The following is a 19,740-nucleotide window of genomic DNA, read 5'->3' as shown; positions in this document are numbered from 1 at the left end:
AATACACTACCTAACAGAATACTCCATTCTACTGAATGAACAGCAATGCATGCAACCATAGGACCTGTCTTTGTAATACTCATTTGTATTTTATAGTTATCTGTTTACAATAATGCCTTATCACTGATTTCATCATTGCTTAGTTAATCTTAAGTTAATTTTAAGCCAGCCCGTAATGCTATGCATGTAAGTGGCTTTGGCATGCTGCTCTTACCTGTATTTTTTGTACCTCTGTTTGTATGCTAAAATTTCTAAATAAATAAATAAAGGTTTATATTTGTGTGTTAAGTAGTCAGCAAGCCATTAAATTAAGTCGGCCCATAATGCCTAGGCATAAATAGAGGCTCTCTTTGCGCTGCAACCCATTATTGTAAATACATAATCTCAATGTACTACTTGCAAATAAATAAATAAATTTGAATTTAAGTTTATTTAAGTAATTATTAGTTATTTAAAGGCTGCCGGAAATGCTCTGCACAACCAGGAGCTTTCTATATAATATATCAATAATATCATCTTTTCCAAACCAATTGTAAACCATTCTTTATAGAAATAAAGTTTATCGTATATCACACAGAAAGATCTGACTGGGAATAAGCAAGTTAGTGTTCGCTAACATTTAACATCAAAGAAAACTTGAAGGTAGAGTGTCAGCCACAGCGTCAACACAACACTCAACCTTACCTACACTTTTGACGATATGTAATTTAAGAAGAAACTAATTAAGTTGGCGCCTATTGCAAAGAAGTGAGAGAGGGACCACGTGGCGTGATATACCTGTATTATCCAGTAGATATTAACCCATAACCACGAGATTTATAGAATAATTACATCTTATGTTTTAGTATCACACATCTCCATTGTAAGCATATAATATGCCTCATGTACCCTTTAGGAGGATACAGAGAATTGGGGCTACCTTTTTCGTATTGAGGGTCATGCATGACCCTTTCGGGTTTAGCGCTTAAGATAAGATTTGTTGAATTTTCAACCCGGGGGAGGATTAGTCACCCAGGATAACCCAGGAGAGTGAGTGCGTCATCAAGGAGTGTGTGTTAGTGGAGAACAGTTGTCTACTAATACCCAGGTACCTTCTTACTGCTAGGTGAACAAGGACAGCAGGTGTGAGGAAACATGCCCAACGTTTCCACCCATGCCAGGGATTGAACCAGGGACACTCGGTATGTGAGGTGAGAGTGTTGAAAACCGAGCCACGGGACACCTAATTTAATTATATTATCATCTGTTATTTAAATTCAACCTGATTACCTCCAATTCCACAGGGGGTATGACCCATTTTGGTTTAGCAGCTTCACGTGAATATAATAATGACTAAAATAGTATTTATCACTGCAAATTATTTGCATGAACTTTGAAAACTTGAGTCACAGCTTTATATATGTAACCACAGTCACCTTTCATTAGTAGTTTTGCATAATTGCAATTGTATTTAATAACCTCACCCAATATTTAGAGGTTAGTATTCGTAGTGGAAGCGAGTTCGATCATAGTGGAGAAACTAACTGAGTTTCATGTTAATAAATTAACTAGGTAGTAGGTTGGTAGACAGCAACCACCCAGGGAAGTACTACCGTCCTGCCAGATGACTGTGAAACAAAAACCTGTAATTGTTTTGCATGATGGTAGGATTGCTGGTTTCTTTTTCTGTCTCATAAACACGCTAAGATAACAGGGATATCTTGCTACTCCTACTAACACTTTGGTCACACTTCACAGACACGCACATGCATATATATATATACATACATCTAGGTTTTTCTCCTTTTTCTAAATAGCTCTTGTTCTTTTTTATTTCTTCTATTGTCCATGGGGAAGTGGAAAAGAATCTTTCCTCCGTAAGCCATGCGTGTCGTATGAGGCGACTAAAATGCCGGGAGCAATGGGCTAGTAACCCCTTCTCCTGTATACAATTACTAAAAAAGAGAAGAAGAAAAACTTTATAAAACTGGGTTGCTTAAATGTGCGTGGATGTAGTGCGGATGACAAGAAACAGATGATTGCTGATGTTATGAATGAAAAGAAGTTGGATGTCCTGGCCCTAAGCGAAACAAAGCTGAAGGGGGTAGGAGAGTTTCAGTGGGGGGAAATAAATGGGATTAAATCTGGAGTATCTGAGAGAGTTAGAGCAAAGGAAGGGGTAGCAGTAATGTTAAATGATCAGTTATGGAAGGAGAAAAGAGAATATGAATGTGTAAATTCAAGAATTATGTGGATTAAAGTAAAGGTTGGATGCGAGAAGTGGGTCATAATAAGCGTGTATGCACCTGGAGAAGAGAGGAATGCAGAGGAGAGAGAGAGATTTTGGGAGATGTTAAGTGAATGTATAGGAGGCTTTGAACCAAGTGAGAGAGTAATTGTGGTAGGGGACCTGAATGCTAAAGTAGGAGAAACTTTTAGAGAGGGTGTGGTAGGTAAGTTTGGGGTGCCAGGTGTAAATGATAATGGGAGCCCTTTGATTGAACTTTGTATAGAAAGGGGTTTAGTTATAGGTAATACATATTTTAAGAAAAAGAGGATAAATAAGTATACACGATATGATGTAGGGCGAAATGACAGTAGTTTGTTGGATTATGTATTGGTAGATAAAAGACTGTTGAGTAGACTTCAGGATGTACATGTTTATAGAGGGGCCACAGATATATCAGATCACTTTCTAGTTGTAGCTACACTGAGAGTAAAAGGTAGATGGGATACAAGGAGAATAGAAGCATCAGGGAAGAGAGAGGTGAAGGTTTATAAACTAAAAGAGGAGGCAGTTAGGGTAAGATATAAACAGCTATTGGAGGATAGATGGGCTAATGAGAGCATAGGCAATGGGGTCGAAGAGGTATGGGGTAGGTTTAAAAATGTAGTGTTAGAGTCTTCAGCAGAAGTTTGTGGTTACAGGAAAGTGGGTGCAGGAGGGAAGAGGAGCGATTGGTGGAATGATGATGTAAAGAGAGTAGTAAGGGAGAAAAAGTTAGCATATGAGAAGTTTTTACAAAGTAGAAGTGATGCAAGGAGGGAAGAGTATATGGAGAAAAAGAGAGAGGTTAAGAGAGTGGTGAAGCAATGTAAAAAGAGAGCAAATGAGAGAGTGGGTGAGATGTTATCAACAAATTTTGTTGAAAATAAGAAAAAGTTTTGGAGTGAGATTAACAAGTTAAGAAAGCCTAGAGAACAAATGGATTTGTCAGTTAAAAATAGGAGAGGAGAGTTATTAAATGGAGAGTTAGAGGTATTGGGAAGATGGAAGGAATATTTTGAGGAATTGTTAAATGTTGATGAAGATAGGGAAGCTGTGATTTCGTGTATAGGGCAAGGAGGAATAACATCTTGTAGGAGTGAGGAAGAGCCAGTTGTGAGTGTGGGGGAAGTTCGTGAGGCAGTAGGTAAAATGAAAGGGGGTAAGGCAGCCGGGATTGATGGGATAAAGATAGAAATGTTAAAAGCAGGTGGGGATATAGTTTTGGAGTGGTTGGTGCAATTGTTTAATAAATGTATGGAAGAGGGTAAGGTACCTAGGGATTGGCAGAGAGCATGCATAGTTCCTTTGTATAAAGGCAAAGGGGATAAAAGAGAGTGCAAAAATTATAGGGGGATAAGTCTGTTGAGTGTACCTGGTAAAGTGTATGGTAGAGTTATAATTGAAAGAATTAAGAGTAAGACGGAGAATAGGATAGCAGATGAACAAGGAGGCTTTAGGAAAGGTAGGGGGTGTGTGGACCAGGTGTTTACAGTGAAACATATAAGTGAACAGTATTTAGATAAGGCTAAAGAGGTCTTTGTGGCATTTATGGATTTGGAAAAGGCGTATGACAGGGTGGATAGGGGGGCAATGTGGCAGATGTTGCAAGTGTATGGTGTAGGAGGTAGGTTACTGAAAGCAGTGAAGAGTTTTTACGAGGATAGTGAGGCTCAAGTTAGAGTATGTAGGAAAGAGGGAAATTTTTTCCCAGTAAAAGTAGGCCTTAGACAAGGATGTGTGATGTCACCGTGGTTGTTTAATATATTTATAGATGGGGTTGTAAGAGAAGTAAATGCGAGGGTCTTGGCAAGAGGCGTGGAGTTAAAAGATAAAGAATCACACACAAAGTGGGAGTTGTCACAGCTGCTCTTTGCTGATGACACTGTGCTCTTGGGAGATTCTGAAGAGAAGTTGCAGAGATTGGTGGATGAATTTGGTAGGGTGTGCAAAAGAAGAAAATTAAAGGTGAATACAGGAAAGAGTAAGGTTATGAGGATAACAAAAAGATTAGGTGATGAAAGATTGAATATCAGATTGGAGGGAGAGAGTATGGAGGAGGTGAACGTATTCAGATATTTGGGAGTGGACGTGTCAGCGGATGGGTCTATGAAAGATGAGGTGAATCATAGAATTGATGAGGGAAAAAGAGTGAGTGGTGCACTTAGGAGTCTGTGGAGACAAAGAACTTTGTCCTTGGAGGCAAAGAGGGGAATGTATGAGAGTATAGTTTTACCAACGCTCTTATATGGGTGTGAAGCGTGGGTGATGAATGTTGCAGCGAGGAGAAGGCTGGAGGCAGTGGAGATGTCATGTCTGAGGGCAATGTGTGGTGTGAATATAATGCAGAGAATTCGTAGTTTGGAAGTTAGGAGGAGGTGCGGGATTACCAAAACTGTTGTCCAGAGGGCTGAGGAAGGGTTGTTGAGGTGGTTCGGACATGTAGAGAGAATGGAGCGAAACAGAATGACTTCAAGAGTGTATCAGTCTGTAGTGGAAGGAAGGCGGGGTAGGGGTCGGCCAAGGAAGGGTTGGAGGGAGGGGGTAAAGGAGGTTTTGTGTGCGAGGGGCTTGGACTTCCAGCAGGCATGCTTGAGCGTGTTTGATAGGAGTGAATGGAGACAAATGGTTTTTAATACTTGACGTGCTGTTGGAGTGTGAGCAAAGTAACATTTATGAAGGGATTCAGGGAAACCGGCAGGCCGGACTTGAGTCCTGGAGATGGGAAGTACAGTGCCTGCACTCTGAAGGAGGGGTGTTAATGTTGCAGTTTAAAAACTGTAGTGTAAAGCACCCTTCTGGCAAGACAGTGATGGAGTGAATGATGGTGAAAGTTTTTCTTTTTCGGGCCACCCTGCCTTGGTGGGAATCGGCCGGTGTGATAAAAAAAAAAAAAAAAAAAAAATTAACTAATAAAAGGGAAATAATTGTGTGATTGGGGGAAGTGTGGCCATTTAATTGAAATTTCTGTTAGAAAACTTTTAGTAATATAATACAATAAAGTAATTTTCTTTGAACTGTACCATGAAGAGAGTAGTTAAACATTCATGCTACCAACTGAACCACAGGTTATGTAGCCTGTGTTTCAGTTGGTAGAGCACTTAGCTCACATACTGAGCGTCTGTGGTTCAATTTTTGGCAGGGGTGGAAACATTAGGCATGTTTCCTTACACCTGCTGTCCCTGTTCACCTAGCAGTAAATAAGTACCTGGGTGTTAGCCAACTGTTGTGGGTTGCATCCTGGGACAAATTTAAAGGACCCTAATGGGAATAAGACAGTCCCCAATGACGCACTGACTTAATCAGGTTATTCTGAGTGGCTAACCCTCTCGGTTAAAAATCTGAACAAAATCTTATCCTGTTTTTCATTTTGATTCTGTAAATAAAGATAAAACTCCATGGGGAAGTGGAAAAGAATCATAAGAGGTGACCAAAATGCTGAGAGCAAGGGGCTAGTAACCCCTTTTGTATAAATTACTAAATACAAAAAGAAAACTTTTTATAAAGTGTTTTTTTTTTCTTTTTTTGGTCACCCTGCCTCTGTGGGAAATGGCCAGTGTGTTAAAAAAATACAAGTATAATTTGATGCAATTAAAGGTTCAGAAGAAAGTCATAATTATGCAGTGCATTAAAGTTTACATACTTCTTAAATCTAGACCTAGTATATAATAAGTTATTTAGTAAGTAACTAAGCTTATTCAGGTACAGGTACAGAAATAAGTTATATATACATACATATAAATCTAACCTAACATGGAGCAATCTTGGGTGGAAATTTTTATTCTCATTATAAACCCAGAGAATTAGTAATATACTAAATAACTTCCCCTCTCTCTTCCTCCCCTCCCCCCCCCCCCAAAAAAAAGAAGAGAAATTTGTGGCTTATTTTGAAAGGAATCTTTTGATCTACTTTCCCAGGCTTTGACAATAGTTGGCTAACACCCAGGTACCTGCTTACTGCTAAGCAAATAGATGCAGTAGGTGTAAAGAAATAAGCCCAATGTTTTCACTTGTCCTGGGTTGATCCCTCATGCAGATACTGTACATACACAAATTATTAGCTCAATATTTACTAAGGCAAACAATAAATATGAACAGTTCCATAAGCCCTCAGGGATAATACCAGGATAATTGTTTCCAGCTTTTTATGTGCATGGTATAGGGCATACTCATGTGTTGCATGCATGTGGAAAAATGCATAGTACAATAGTGCTCTTTGTGATGGGTATGATTAATCACATAGTCAATGATGCAATAGTATTAGTCAGTGTACTGGCTGGCACTATTGTAACAAACCCTTCAAAGTAGGAATGCACTTGCTTTGATGCTGGATAAAGGATCTTGATTTAAGGAATTGGAGCTACCCTATTCCTTGGAGCATACCTGATTACTTTGATGAGAAAAACATGTGTAATACTTGGGTTGATGAGAAAGGCTTGTGCAGTATATGGGTATCTTTGTTGCAGAAATGTTTTGCCTGCATACCAGTACAGTAGAAGTAGTTTTGACACAATCAGTCCATCATCCTTAATAGATAATGGTCAGGCTCTAATGTCTAGAGCTTAGGCGTGTGGCCAAACCCTACATACCTCCCATTTCATAGGTGCTGTATGATACATAAAGTAAATTGAGTAATTTCTTAATTATGTGTCTACTTTGTAGTCATTTGTCTTATACATTTTTTATTACTTTCAGTGTGTCTTCGACATGGCAACGAGACGAAACCTTTTCCAGGGCCAGTTTGGCATTAATGAAACTCCACTAACAATTGCCATAGAATATGGAAATTTCAAGGATGCAGAGGACATTATTCAAGCTATCAGTGACCCATCTTTTCTGAATGATGGCCAGTATGAGAACATTCCTCTCCACATGGTATTAACTAATAATCACCACCACACAGATCAAAGCCGTAACTTGAAAATTGCAAAATTGCTTGTCCAGAAAGGTGCAAATCCTAATCTACGGATACCTTATGAAGACCTGGACAGAGCATCACCTAGTCCTTTTGAAGAGCTTGTAGTGTACCATGAGGTGCTTAAATCTTATGTTGATGGAAATTCTGAAATACTGTGTGAAGAGTTAAATATGTACTTCGAATTAGAAGAAATTAAGTTAGAATTTATTACTAACACTGTTGATTTTGAAGGTGCCAAGTGCATGCCTACCATTGAAAGTTGCCATAAGCTAATTAAGCAAACCAGTGACTTGATTGATGTTTTTTTAGAGTATGGTAGTGATCCTAACGTTGTCACAACTTTTGCCCACAAAACTCTCTTCCACTGGGTTATTGAACATGAAGATATTGAATTGGCAAAACGTTTTCTAGACACTTGCAGAGTTAATTTAAATCTTTGTGACATTCATGGTAATTCCCCATTGATGGATGCTATCTTGAGAAATGACTGTGAAAAATCACTTAGTTTGTATGAGGCCATGTGTGATACTGTAGATTTTATTGATGTAAATATGCACAATTGCTGTGGTGAAACGGCACTCTTCAGAGCAGCATTTGTTGGAGCGATAGATTTAGCGTCGAGGTTGTGTGAGTATGGAGCTCAAATACAGACGAATGTTTCTCTTTCTCAGGTTCCAATAACTTATCCATTTCAGTGCTTAGGCTGTTCCAGTTCACGTATTCAACACATACTCCATTTATCAACTCCTTTATTAGCACCATTATTGGCTGATGCTCCAACAAGACTCCGTTATACTCATGTTTCTTCACAAGATTTTGAAGCTGAAATAAGTCGCCCACACAAACATCTTATTGATAAGATTGTTTCATCATCTGTTTCTCCTCTAATAGACAAAGGATGTTTTAATAATCAAGCTGTTGCTTCTGAAGTAACTTCTCTCTTATCCTTGAGTAATTTTGAACGTTTAAGAGATGGGAGAATTCAGCCAACAGATTTAATACTGCTAATGTTTGGACAGGTGTCTGCAGGCCTTCGCCAGTTGTGTATTCGATCTCTTTTTGATTATGTTTTTATGGTGTCAGAAATACCAAAGAAGACGTGGCCAAATTTAGTTCTTCATGACTTGTGTATCAAAGATTGCAAAGGGGCATTAATGGAATCTTACATGACAGATTTAATAGAATTACTTGGGCTTCCACAATCCTTTACAATATTTTTTGAAATTGAAGCTGCTAAATATCAAATTTGCAAGTTAATTATGGGTCTTCAGAGTGTTGATTGTGATCAAGCATGTTCAGCATCAGAAGGATCAATGTTTGATGACGACGATGATGATGACGATGATGATGATGGGGAGTCCTATAGTACTTCCATATTCTCATCAGATTATGGAGATTCCCTTCTTTTCTTCTCATCTGACATGTTAAGTGAGGAATCGTCAGAGGAAGTTGAAGACCTCTCTGAAGAATCTTTCTCACAAAGTGATGAAGATGAAAAAGAGAAGGGCTCTGATGGGACCAAAAGAGTAAATGGAGAGGCTAGTGCACGTAGGAAACTTAAATGTGACTTAAGCTCGAGCTGTGAGTCTGAGGACATCAGAGTTGTTGTTGAGTCTCTGTGTGAGGATGTTGCTGAAAATGTAGCACATCATGAGCATTCTTTGGAGTGCTGTGAGAATTACCAAAGGTTCAAAGATGAGTCAACAGTATCAACTGTATCAGATGGGGAGTTGACTGTAAGCGAGCCTTTGTCAGACTCATCATGGTAGATCATCTAATAGAAAGGTAAAAGTAATTTTTGTTGTTAGTTATTTCTTTAGTTTTAAATATGAATACTGATTCTTGTGTAATATAGTACACAGATACAGTAAACATTTTTTGTGGCTAAAATTTAGCAAGCTGAAATTGATGTTTTACTTAAATATTTGTAGAAGCTGTTTCAAATACAGTACACATTTGCCTCTACTGTGCACCAAATGATAAAAATCCTTAAGTTAAATGGAAAGAACAACTTTGCCTATTATCTGATCTTTACTTTGCAGATGCTAATTTAATGTCAAATAAAGCATATACTGCATTTGGTAAATCAGTGACAATTTAACCCTTTGACTGTTTCAGTCGTATATATACGTCTTACGAGCCAATGTGTTTGATGTATATAAGTATACTCAAAAATTATAGTGGCTTCGAATCAAGTGGGAGAAAACTGGTACTCCCACATGTGAGAGAATGGGTCTGTGTGGTCAGTGTGCGCAGTATAAAAAAAATCCTGCAGCACACAGTACATAATAAGAAAAAAAGACTCCGACTGTGTTTTTGGATTAAAACACTGATTTTGAGGTGTATTTTCATATAGTATTTATTTTTTTATTCTTGTTTTCTTGGTCTCATTTATAGAATGGAAGAAATATTATAGAAATAGAGATGATTTTGATTGGTTTCACTATGAAAAAGACCTTGAAATACAGAACAAAGTACATAGTGGAAATGTTCGATTTTTGCTGATGTTCAAGAGTAAACAAATGACATCATTGTCCAATAAATGTCCAACTAGCCGTTCTAATTCAAAATAGAAAGCAAGACTAATGTAAGAGGGGCCTGAAGACATGACTGATGAACAGAGAAAATGTTATTTTAGTGCCAGGAATGTCTGCATTGTTCATTCTGGACCCTATTTTGAAACTGGCATATTTTTTAATTTGTGTGAAATTGGCCAAATTGCCAATTTCTGGCCACTTTATTGGGTAGTTGAAATCGGCAAAAGGGCAGTTTCTTGTACTTGATCGATAGAACAAATGGAGTTTGAAAGAAATAGCTGTGAGTTTGGTTGACTGGAACAATGGAATTGGCCAAAGATAGGGCTGAAAGTGGGTGAAATCGCTGATGCGTAAATATTGCCAAAATCACTAACTTTGTGAAAGCGTAATACTGAAGTTTTCCATCAAATTTTGTACTTTTGGTGTCATTAGCATCAGGAAAAGATTCTTTATCATTTCATAAGAAAAAATAATTTTGTTTTTTTCAAACATTTTGCGACACTGAGAGACTAGGATTGGGGGTTGCGACAGTCAAAGGGTTAAGCATGGAGAGCCTATATTTTATGATGCTTCATCCACAGTGGGGCTTTAACAAGTATGAGTAGGGTCAAGAAGGGGTGGTCATTTTGAAGTTGATGGATGGGGATGACTCTAGGTACAACCATCATCCCCACTGTGGGTGAAAAATCATAAAATAAAGGTTCTCCCTGCTTAAACTTTCTTTGAATTACCACTTGTTGGCTTATGCCATTGTCTGCCATATACAGTACTAATCATGGTGACAATAGATGGACCAGAGCTTGTATTTGGTGACAACCACAGGACATTCAGAAAAGGCACAGAGTTTTGCTCTTGTTACAGTACAGTAAATCTAATTACTGTATTACAAATGAGGTTGAAGTTATTTATACAGGTACAACAATTTACTGGCAGCAGATCGTCTGGCTAAAATAGTTTACGTGACAGCCACAGATGGCATTGTATGTAGTGCGTGCTCACTTATATTGTTTACTCTACAGTTGTTGGTAATCCTTTGATTCTGTGTGATTCATAGTATATTTTACTAACAATTCTAGCTACGGCTTGCGATTAGCTCTGCAGCTATAGGAAAATTCTAAAATTTACCATTTTGGGAATGGTGGTATTGCAACATTCTTTGTAAGTACAACGATAAATTAACCTGTTTCATTTTTGCTAATGTTTAAGTTTCCAGCAGACCATGGTGAGTTGGAGGTGTTATATGACCTCAGTTGGTCCAGCAAATTTGAAATATGTACCATCAAAGGCTGGGGAAACCAAGGATGCTGGAAAATTGCTGTTGTACCTGTATATGCACAATATTTGATGAATATTGTATACATTTTTTTATAATGCATTTATATATGCTTAGAAAATGGGACCTGGCATAGAGTTAAAATATGTTACCACATTTATTAATAGAGATTTATAAGCAGATAAAGTGCAGTGTATACTGTACCTTTTATGCAGTATAGTTCCTACTAGTGAAATACATATATTTTTTTTTCTTCACATTGAATGTAGTGCTTTATAATCTTTAATTGGTAATGCTTTTGTTGCCAGATCACTTGGAAATTAGCATAAATGTTCATTGTATAGTGTTGTACGTATGTTGAAATTGTTTGTATATACATGATATAATGAAGTCGGTAAGTATATTGAAAAGACATAAAAATATAGCATATATGTACACATACTTGTGACTACTACTGTACATGATTAGAAACAGACACTGATGCAGCTACATGGAGGCTATATTAATGATGTTTCACTTATCCAAGGGCCTTGTCAAGTTGCCTGGGAAAGGCTTTACAGAAACATCATTAATAAAATTTCTGTAACTGCATGCCCTTCAAGGGAGGTGCTTTGATGCTATTGAAAGGCTCTTAATCCAAAGAAGTGGAGCTACCCTTCCCTTTCCATGGATCAAACCTGAGTATCTCCCATTTCATGGGGCACTGTATGACCCCTACAGGCTTAGTGCTGCCTTCATGCAATAAATAAGTAGATATGTAACTGCATTTGTGTATTCCTCCTCATGTCGGTATTTTATTTCATTGCCCACTCACTACGGTACTGTATTTGGGATTACCATACACTGTCTAGTCCTAATTAGAAGATTAGAACATTGCTTATAGTGTCCCATCTTCGGTGTTTAGTTTGGCGTTTAATTTTTCAGGTTTTCTAGTTGTGGTACCTGTTATTACGGATCTTATTCCAATAGTCTTCCTTTGTTTATGGAGAAATATTTGTTTAGTAACCTATTTTGCACAGCATTTTTCTTTTCAACTGTGGCTCTTAGTTTTCTCTGTTGGTGGTGCTTAAATATACTGTATTCATTCTCAATTTTTTCTGCAGCCTTTTATGAGCTTGCAAGTCATTATTATGTCTTCTTTATCTCTTAAATACTAACAAATGCATTTTTAAGTTTTGTAATTCATATCTCATAGATCTGGGAGCTTTTTTAGTAGCATATCTTTAAATTTTTCTATTTTATCTGCAGTACTTGTTTTTCTTTGTGTGTGTGTGTGTGTTTTTTTTGTTTGTTTGTTTGGGGAGGGGACACTATATGTAATGCATAAAACTGTATAATCTAATTTTGGTGTGATATATTTTGTGATTTTTTTCCTTCTGCTTGACCATACATATACTGTGTCTGAAAGTTGTTTTGAAGTTTAGTAGTGTGTAAAACATTCATGTTCTTTACTACTGCATTTATGCTTTTACAGTGATATATTTTGTCTGTCATCACTCCAGGATTACTTTCTTTGTCCAATTTCAATACTTTATCAGTGTACAGTATATTCTTTACATATTTGCTTCCATTTACTGTCATTTATCTACAGTAAATTCCACAAAATATTTTAGCTTTCTTAATTAATCTATGTCTTTTTGTAAGGACTTATAGTCATCATGATTTCTTAATTTGTATATGATTTATGTATCTACCCATGTTTATGTACTGTCAGAAGACAAAGACAACGACAAAAATTTTATTTCTTTGCAAGGTTACAATGTTTATTTACAACTTTGATTTATTCAGTACAAAGAAAGCCACTATCATGCTGGGGCATTTTGGGCAGACTTATCCTAGTACATAATAACTACTTAAGTCTAGACAAGGTAAGAGTGGTTAACTTTTTAATATATCTTTATTTTATCTTAATACTAATGTGAGGTAGTCAAGGTGGAGGTTTATAAAAATAATCTTGAGGTTGCATATAATAAAAACAATATTACAATCAATGGTTCAAGCAGTAGTATTTCATGGATTGGCAGATGTTTTAATAGACTCAAGGTCATATAATATAATATTTGGGAGATGCTTCAAACTGGTTAGAAGTTGTTTTGGTTGGTTTGGTTAGTATTGAGAGAGGAGATGATTTTTAAGCATAGCCCTAAATTTGTATGTTGTCAGGGGATCCATTACCGGTTCAGGCAGTGAATTCAGATATTCAGGCCTTTTATGTGCATTGCATTTTTGCACAGTGTGAGACTGACACATGAGATGTCAGAGAGTGACTTGTGCCTTGTTTTGTGACTGTGCATTCTGTTGCAGCTATCAAGGAGAAGTTTAAGTGGAGGGTTTATATTGGGGTTTAATGTTCTGTATATATATAGTAGGCACAATAACGTGAGTGTATGTCTCGTATATTTAGTAGATTCAGACTTTTGTAAAATGGTGGGGTGTGCTGTCAGGTACAGGAGCCGGTAATCATCTACACAGCAACTTTTTTTTTTGGATTATTAAAGGTTTAAGGTGGTTGGCTGTGGTTGATTCCCAGGCACAAATACCATAGGTGAGGTAGGAATATATTAGAGTGGTATAGGGTAAGCAGTGTTGTTTGAGGTGCATAGTATCGTATCTTGGAAAGGATGCCTACTGATTTGGAAATTTTCTTGGATATATGCTGGATTTTTTTTTTTCAACAAGTCGGCGTCTCCCACCGAGGCAGGGTGGCCCAAAAAGAAAGAAAAGATCCCCAAAAAGAAAATACTTTCATTATCATTCAACACTTTCACTTCACTCATACATAATCACTGTCTTTGCAGAAGCGCTCAGAAAAGACAGTTTAGAAGTCCCTCCAAACTGTCAATACCCCCAAACCCCTTCTTTAAAGTGCAGGCATTGTACTTCCCATTTCCAAGACTTTGAGTCCAGCTAACTGGTTTCCCGAAATCCCTTCACTAAATATTGCCCTGCTCACACTCATGCTGGATGTGGGAATGAAATTTAAGATTACAGTCAAGGAGAAGACCTGGAAATTTGCCCTCAGTGTGTCTTGTAATAGGGGAACTATTTATCGATATGGTAAGTTGGATATTTAAGGCTCTGTTTCCAAATAGCATGAAGTATGTTTTGTCTATGTTGAGAGTGAGTTTGTTGGTCATCATCTGAGTACGTATATATTTGTAGTATCTCGTTGTTTACAGTGTCTCTAAGTATAACTGGGTTTGAGTGGGAGTAGACATAAGTAGTGTCATCTGTGACTCGAACTGGTTTAAGGAGTTGAGATACATTGGGGAGATCATTGATGTAGATGAGAAAGAGGAGTGGGCCTAGGACACTACTTTGGGGCACTCCGAGAGCTACAGGCTAGATAGTGGAGTTGACTCCATTTGCATATACATACAGGTGTCTATTGTTAAGATAAGGTTTAGATAATCGAAGGACTGTCCTTTGATGCTGTAATGATTTAGTTTTAGGTGCAGGAGATTGTGGTCCACTGTGTCAAATGCTTTCCGTAGGTCAGTGAAGAGCCCCAGTGGATATTCATTTTTATCGAGAGCTGTATATATTAGTTCAAGCATTTGTATAATCACATCATTCATACTTTTTTTTTGGTCTAAACCCAAACTGGATACTATTAAAAGTGTAAGTATTTGTGTGTGGTAATCTGTAGACTGCTCCAACTGTTATAAGCTTTTTTTTAGGTTTTTTGATGTGAATTTAGCTATTATGTATTCACCATTGTCATTCCTTGTGCAAGTAAATTTCATACATTCCAGTTCATTGGAGTAGTGCCTCCTAGTTGGTCAAGCCTGCAGTTGTGTATGGCTGTGTACCTAGGTATGGTAATTTTTTTTTTTTTTTCAACAAGTCGGCCGTCTCCCACCGAGGCAGGGTGACCCAAAAAGAAAGAAAATCCCCGAAAAGAAAATACTTTCATCATCATTCAACACTTTCACCTCACTCACACATAATCACTGTTTTTGCAGAGGTGCTCAGAACACAACAGTTTAGAAGCATATATGTATAAAGATACACAACATATCCCGCCAAACTGCTAATATCCCAAAACCCCTCCTTTAGAGTGCAGTATGGTAAATATATCTGTCAAATCTTGTTTGAACCAGGTTTCAGTAAGAATAATGAAAGTTATAGTAACATTTAGAGACTTCAGCAGTGCAAGTAGGTAATAGTGTTTACTCAGTGATCTAACATTATAGTTGAATACTATTATGTTATTGCTGGCACTGAGTAGAGTTTTAGCCTGATTAGCAATTTAGTAAGGGTAATTACTGTTAGGATTGTTTGTGCAGTTGAATAAGAGGTTGATATCAGGATTGATATTTGTATTCATATGAGTAAAGGAAGATGTACAAAGTATCTACAGAAGGCACGTAGAGAAATGAGCTGTTGCAGTTGTCAAAAAATAGGAAAAAAAATTACTGTTAACCACTTACAAATACGTATGAATATATAGTAGGGCCCCACTTTATGGCGTTTTGCTGTACCGCATTCCACTAATACGGACATTTCAAATTACGACCAAGATAATACGATCTAAGGTAATTATTTTGAAGCTAACTATATTGCTACTTATTGTACTACATTTGTTTCTCTTAACAAATTACAGTGGACCCCCGGTTAACGAACTTTTTTCATTCCAGTAGTATGTTCAGGTGCCAGTACTGACCGAATTTTTTCCCATAAGGAATATTGTGAAGTAGATTAGTCCATTTCAGACTCCCAAACATACACGTACAAACGCACTTACATAAATACACTTACATAATTGGTCGCATTTGGAGGTGATCGTTAAGCGGGGGTCCACTGTATTTACTTTTTGTAAATTATGAACATTATCAGGCAAGTGGGGCCCTAATGGTGACATTTTACCTTGAGGACATATATTATTTCATATTTTTTTCAAACAGATCTCGTATCAGTTGTAAGAGTTTGCCTTATACAGTGGACCCCCGGTTAACGATATTTTTTCACTCCAGAAGTATGTTCAGGTGCCAGTACTGACCGAATTTGTTCCCATAAGGAATATTGTGAAGTAGATTAGTCCATTTCAGACCCCCAAACATACACGTACAAACGCACTTACATAAATACACTTACATAATTGGTCGCATTCGGAGGTGATCGTTATGCGGGGGTCCACTGTATTTCTCTTCGGTAGTTTACACATTGGTCATTCTAGAAATTCTCTCAAAAGTGTTTTTTAAGTCCAAGTTCTGTGAATAAATTCTGCACATCAGTTTCTTTACTGCATAATTTAGTAGTTTACTAGCTGAAATGTGCAGGATTTTACTGATCTGAAATTGAATGTTTCATAATAGTTAACCCTTCATATAACAGGCTGATTGGAGAGAACAGATGGTTGATAATGGCAGTTGTGCTGGATAAAGAAAAGATTGTTTTGCTATCATTGTAACGATAATGGTCAATTTTGTAATGAATGTACTTTGTCCAGTGTTTCCAAATTGACTTGTTCATTATTTCGGAAGTCTGCTATATGGAAAGTTTACTTTTTGGCTTTCCAGATGTTCACTTGTCATTTAATTTTCAGTGTTTCACAATAACACTTTTTTGTGAGAGGCCTTTGTATAGTGTCATTTAAAGGGCTCTTGCTGTCAACTTTTTTTTTAAATAGTGGCAAAATATTTGAAATTTTTCATAAGTCTTTTAGTTTGCCTTTCTTTTAATGAAGTCCCAGTTTTTCCACAGTGAATAGTTTAACTTTTCTGTACATTCCTTCAAAACCCAGTGATATCTCATCAGGCCTTGCTGCTTATTTTTATCTAATACATTAAAGGATTCTTAACTTATTTATTCATTCATTTCATTAGGCATTATATTGCTTGTGCTTGTTTTGTGGTTAAGTCCATGATATTTAAATTTGTTTTAATGCATTGGAATTTCTTTGGTATAATTGTATAAACAAATTTTTTTCCTGCATCTTATTTCACCCTGTTTTCAGCATCCTCATCAAAAAATTTTATCTGCTAAATTTTTGTTTAGTAATCTATTTTGTGCCACTTAATAACATCCATTATGCAGCTAAGTTACTGTAATAAGCATAAAAATTTGAACAAATATTAAAAGATAATGCACTTGTCAGTATTATAAAATTTGTACCATATATGATGTATTAAAGTAATACTTGTAAACTTTATGAAATCATAGTATTCAATATCAATACCTGTGTATTTTATGTTATGAATTTACCCTCCCAGGGACAGGAAACCCCTTGTTTCATGGATGGTACCAGAATTTCTACACTCGGGGCATTGTGGGGAAGAGCTGTCTGATTGGAAAAGGGGGGGCTAGGAAACCTGCTTTGAAACAGCAGCATTTTCATTGCTATTGGTATTGGGTGGCTTAGGGAATTTTTGAGGGGCTGAATCCTTCTTAAGCCCCTCAACCCCTTGGCACTGCACCTGCTTCATTTCCTTGTCAAGATTTTCCCCAGACCAACATACCTGTGATAAATTTTGAGGTGTTCTATTCTTGAAGTCCCATTGCTGGGTTACCCTATCGTGGTGGTGAGGTTTGAGTGGCAGAGTACTGAGCTGAGAGCCCAGGAACCCATTTTTTCAGCCCAATAGCAGGAAGCTTCCTTTATCCATCAAAATTTTGTGTGGTTTGTAGCAAATTGTGGATACAGCTTAAACTGCAATGGGTTTTTTGATTATACAGTGGACCCCCGCCTTACGATATTAATCCGTTCCTGAGAGCTCATCGTATGCTGAAATTATCGTAAGGCAAATTAATTTTCCCCATAAGAAATAATGGAAATCAAATTACTCCATGCAAGATGCCCCAAAGTATGAAAAAAAAATTTTTTTTTTACCACATGAAATATTCATTTTAATACACACAAACTGAAGAAGACATGCACAGTTAATACTCTACTAAGAATGGAATACATGACACTTACCTTTATTGAAGATCTGGTGATGATTGATGGGATGGGAAGAGGGGAGTGTGTGGGAGTTGTTATTATTTAGAAGGGGAATCCCCTTCCATTAGGACTTGAGGTATCAAGTCCTTTTCCGGGGTTACTTCCCTTCTTCTTTTAATGCTACTAGGACCAGCTTGAAAGTCATTGGACCTATGTCGCACACATATCTGTCCATAGAGCTCTGTACCTCTCGTTCCTTTATGATTTGTCTGAAGTGGTTCACAACATTGTCATTGTAATAGTCACCAGCACGGCTTGCAATAGCTGTATGAGGGTGTCATGCCCCTATGGTTAACCTTCCTTTAATATTACATTGCGGTTATTTCCTTTAATAGCTAAATTGGAAATGAACGTCCTTGTATTATTAAGGCTAATTCTTATTAACAATTATGATTTATGTAACATGGCCATGATAAGTTTAATTGGAGGTATAGTAACCTGCCTGCCGCCCGGTGTGCCGGTGTATGGTTAGCAGTGATGTTCGATGGTTATACCCCCACTTCCCCCCCCCCTTTATGTTCAACTACTCTACTGAGTGTTGGTGAGTCACGTCACGTGACCCACTTTACCTGTATGCTCAAGGTTGAGGGACGAGCAGTGAAGAAGTAGCAGCCAACTAGAACACTCCTGCTCGTCTCTGGTAACTGGCCAAGGTTTATTAGCCGGCCTGGACATATTCTGTTTTATTCTGACTGCTTCCAATTGGGAAACAAGACTTCATACATTAAAGTACTCTCTATATACATATATTATATCTAGGATCTCCTAATCATCTGTTATGAAAGCCTTATATATATTTTGGATAATATAGAACATGCATTCTTAACTTATATACAATAATTCGTATATTATTTCTGGCTTTTGTTGTATTATGAATATACTTAATTAAAATTAGGCATTCCGGAGGATCACTATTATTATCCTAGCCTCTCTGACCAAAGTTATGCTCAAAAAAGAAGGAAATAGTGGTTACAATACTTGGAGTGTAACAGAGGGTGATTTTCATCCATAAAGGTTTGCAGTTCAACCCACTTTGCACATATTTCCTTAATCTCTTTTTTCAATTCCATACTAATTCTCACCCTTTTTACCACAGGGATGGCACTAGAAGCTTTCTTGGGGTCCATGGTGACTTACTTTGCAGTTACAAGCACTAAAAACACTGGGATAATGTGAAATGTGCCGAATGTATGCGTAGATGTGACCGCACTAGCTGGCTTGTAAACACTGGCGCTGAGGCCACACGTGGGACGCGTCCTGGGCGAATCACGTAAGGCGAGTTTTTTAGTGTGAGGCGAGGCAAAATTTTTGCGTTAAAATGTATCGTATGGCGGATTTAACGTGACGCGATGCCATCGTAAGGCAGGGATCCACTGTACAGTATTGAGTTTGTTCAACTGCCTCCCAGTATACAAAAGGGGGATTACCAATAGACCCCTGGCTGTCTTCAAGAATGCATTGGACAGGCACCTGAAGTCAATACCTGACCAGCCAGGCTGTGGTTCATACGTCAGTTTACATGCAGCCAAGAGTAACAGCCTGGTTGACCAGGCCCTGGTCCACCATGAGGCCTGGTCACAAGCTGGGCCACAGGGGCATTGACCCTTGAAACTCTCTCCAGTTATACTCTACAGGTATACTATAATATGACTGTTCATTAGTCATAATAGCATAACATTTGTCCTGCCTCTGCTGCTGCTCCTAACTATTGTTACTAGTAATTGTTTTCGTTTTGTACATACTGTAACTTTCTTAGTTAACATATGTGTATCTGCAGTCTTTTGACTTCCACCCACAAAATTAGTATAAAGTGCACAATAAAGA

The 19,740-nt window shown here is 37.5% G+C and overlaps 1 protein-coding gene across 6 annotated transcripts; it reads left to right on the top strand.

Annotated features, from left to right (window-relative positions):
* Positions 1-635: 635 nt before the first annotated feature.
* LOC128689804 (uncharacterized) lies at positions 636-18,819 on the top strand. Of its 6 annotated transcripts, none has more exons than XM_053778283.2 (2): positions 636-747; positions 6,941-18,819. In XM_053778283.2, exon 2 carries the CDS (start codon positions 6,953-6,955, stop codon positions 8,930-8,932), a length of 1,980 nt encoding a protein of 659 aa, XP_053634258.1. In that variant the 5' UTR covers positions 636-747; positions 6,941-6,952; the 3' UTR covers positions 8,933-18,819. The 6 variants fall into 6 exon arrangements, with proteins under 6 accessions (XP_053634258.1, XP_053634264.1, XP_053634262.1 ...); XM_053778289.2 differs by having other exon boundaries at positions 648-702; XM_053778287.2 differs by having other exon boundaries at positions 650-789.
* Positions 18,820-19,740: the final 921 nt, after the last annotated feature.

The sequence above is a fragment of the Cherax quadricarinatus genome, chromosome 22 (assembly GCF_038502225.1).
Source record: "Cherax quadricarinatus isolate ZL_2023a chromosome 22, ASM3850222v1, whole genome shotgun sequence".
Lineage (NCBI taxonomy): Eukaryota > Metazoa > Arthropoda > Malacostraca > Decapoda > Parastacidae > Cherax > Cherax quadricarinatus.
Note: the sequence above shows the minus strand (reverse complement) of the source record. Positions and strands in the feature narration are given on the sequence as shown.